Below are 2,613 nucleotides of genomic sequence, written 5' to 3' on the forward strand. Positions count from 1 at the left end.
ATACCCCGCAAAAAAAATCTTATAATTAATTAGTATAACATTGTGCCTTTCAGCTCTGTACACCCAATCTAGAAATCTTGCCTCCGCCAATGCTTCAATCCCATAGATGAGTGCAATGAGTACACATCCCTTCGATTTATGCAGCCAACACCAATACACACTGATGATCACGCCAACAAAGAGCAAAGTCATACCTCAAATAGATCGAGTCTGCCCAGAAAACTTGTCATCATTTTCTCTTTTCTATGTTGTCATTTAAAATCCATTATACATTGTCCAACACCCCTTAAGGCTGTCTAGTGAACGTGTCATAATTCACAACACATAATACATGACTAACAATACATTCCATAAGTGTGATGGCCCTTCGGCATTCCATAACTCCACCCTGATTTTTGTAAAGTCACGTAGGACATGATCTAAGTATTATTATCGTGACGTCCGGTCCTTAAAGACCGAAAAGATGTTTAGATTTCTAATTTGATCATTGTTTGTAGTAACACAAAACAGAGTAGACTGTTTGGATGACTGCGAGAACTAGGCCAATAGCAGCTGCCAGGAGGCCAACGGCTAGCCAAGGGTTTCTCAAGTACCTTTGCTTTAGCCACGCAATCCACCTCCGCGGGTAGCTGTGGAACCGCTTCTCCAGCTTCTTGCATGTCTCCCGAAGGTAGTTGCAGTCGGGGTCATCCGGGTCGAACTGGATCCCCTTGCAAAGGTCGGCGAAGCATTTTGCCACCTCTTCGTTGTTGCCATGGCCATGCACGATGACGCCTCTCTTCGACAGGAGCTCCACGTCCTTCGTGGTGCAGGCCACCTGGGATATGAACACGCAGTATGCCGTGACGTGGCTCCCCACGGTCTCCCGGTTCCGTTGCTCGAGGTCTATCAAGTTGCGTAATAACCGCCATGTCTCGGAGTCGATGTCCAGGCAGGGGACCTCTAGTGTGCCGCCACCGACGTCCAACTTCACGTCGAGGATGCAGCGGATGAGACCCTTCTCGCTCATGGCCCGAGCCTTGAACTTCACTCCCGCGAAGTTGTACTCCGTCGCCGAGCGCCACCGGCGCACAGACACGGGATCGACTGTGCTAACCGGCACGGCAGGCGAGACGGACAGTGCAACAGGCTTCAAGTGCATATGAAGAAGATGGAGAAGATTTCCCGGCACCATCGGCTCTGGTGGCACCATGGCCGGCGCGGCCATGGCGTACTTTTGTCTCCTCATGAGATCAAGTGAATAATTTGATATGTCTGTAAGCACACGTTCCTTACCATCCAAAGTGGTCAGCTCCCCGATCTTCTCAAGCACGAAGTACGGTATCTGGTTCTCCGCGAGATAGAACACGTCGCGGACCACCGCTAGCGCCTCCGCCCTGTTTGCCGACGAGACGCCGGCCTCTGCAGTGCCCACATCATCTAGATCTAGATGATGTGCTCGGAGTCCGACGAGGCGGGACAGTATGTAACAGCCATCGAGGAGGAGCATGCGCACGAATTGCTCGCTCGACATGTCATCAAATGTGTTGGCGTAGCAGTTCCTGGTGTGGTGCTCCAGGCATGCCAGCTCCTTGAGGTAGACCTCTACCGTCATGGTGGGTCTCGTTGCCTTCGCCGCCGAGAGCACCAGGTCGAGGCTAGCCAGCTTGTCGTGCTCCACGGCGAGGTGTGGGCTTCTGCTCTGGGGCCGAGGGTAGTTGTACGGGCCGATGGCGACGTGGTCAGGATCGTACTCGCTGCTGTCGACGTTGCGCGTGAGGTCACGGACCTTGCCGACGATGATGGAACAAGGACGGCGACGGTCGAGGACCTGCGCCTTGGATGAGTTCAGGGTGGCCAGTTTACTTTCCAGCTCATGGGCCAACTGATCCATCTCCAGGACGCAGGAATCCGAATCCGTAGATTGGCCTACATCGGTAAACAGAGTATAATCTTTCAAGCAAATTCTGACTTTAATTACTTGTACTAATGCATGAAAAAATAGAACAGACTGGAGGATAATTTATGTTGGCACCTTTTTGATCCATTTGCTTGTCCACTGATGGCCTTACGCTGCCGTCTACCAGAGTAGCATGCAGTTGCGCTCCAGGAGTTGAGCTAGCCTCTCAAGTCCCCAACCCATGTTGTATGTGTTCCAGAGTTTGTAGCCGAGCATGCATGATAATGCAGCAAGATGCAAGTGCCTTGCAGCGCTAGGCTGAGTGCCTTGCAGAGCTACTAGACGGTGAGGGAGAAAGAGCGCGTGAGGGAGATGAGAGGAGGTAGTTGAGCTGATTTGGATACGAAGGGATAAGGCCGATGCATCGGACGGGTGGTAACGTTTTACCCAAGGAGAGAGAGAAACGAAAGCTAGCTAGAATTCTCCATTGATAAGGTTGCGTGGCTGCAAGAAAGAAAGAATCCGACAGAACGTTTTGGCTTGGCGTGACCGTTGCTTTCTGCTTGTTTGGTTCCCTGCAACGCTGCATCGCCATCAGGTCAGGCAGCCAGGCAAAAGGAGCAACTTTAGGCAGTCGTGTGAGGTTTGCCGGCTGCTTGGTTCCGCGCGGCCAAACTTGTCCATCTTCTTGCTGCCTTCCGGCCAGCGGTTTGGAATAGAACATGTTTTCAGTA

At 51.9% G+C, this 2,613-nt stretch overlaps 1 protein-coding gene across 1 annotated transcript; it reads right to left on the reverse strand.

The window, feature by feature from the left end:
- Positions 1-211: 211 nt before the first annotated feature.
- On the reverse strand, positions 212-2,297 carry LOC125530649 (uncharacterized). Its single transcript, XM_048695037.2, has 2 exons — positions 2,015-2,297; positions 212-1,908 (listed from the first exon to the last, which is right to left on the reverse strand). Exons 1-2 carry the CDS (start codon positions 2,025-2,027, stop codon positions 485-487), a joined length of 1,437 nt encoding a protein of 478 aa, XP_048550994.2. The 5' UTR covers positions 2,028-2,297; the 3' UTR covers positions 212-484.
- Positions 2,298-2,613: the final 316 nt, after the last annotated feature.

The sequence above is a fragment of the Triticum urartu genome, chromosome 3A (assembly GCF_056163025.1).
Source record: "Triticum urartu cultivar PI428250 chromosome 3A, HENAU_Tu73, whole genome shotgun sequence".
Taxonomy (NCBI): Eukaryota; Viridiplantae; Streptophyta; class Magnoliopsida; order Poales; family Poaceae; genus Triticum; species Triticum urartu.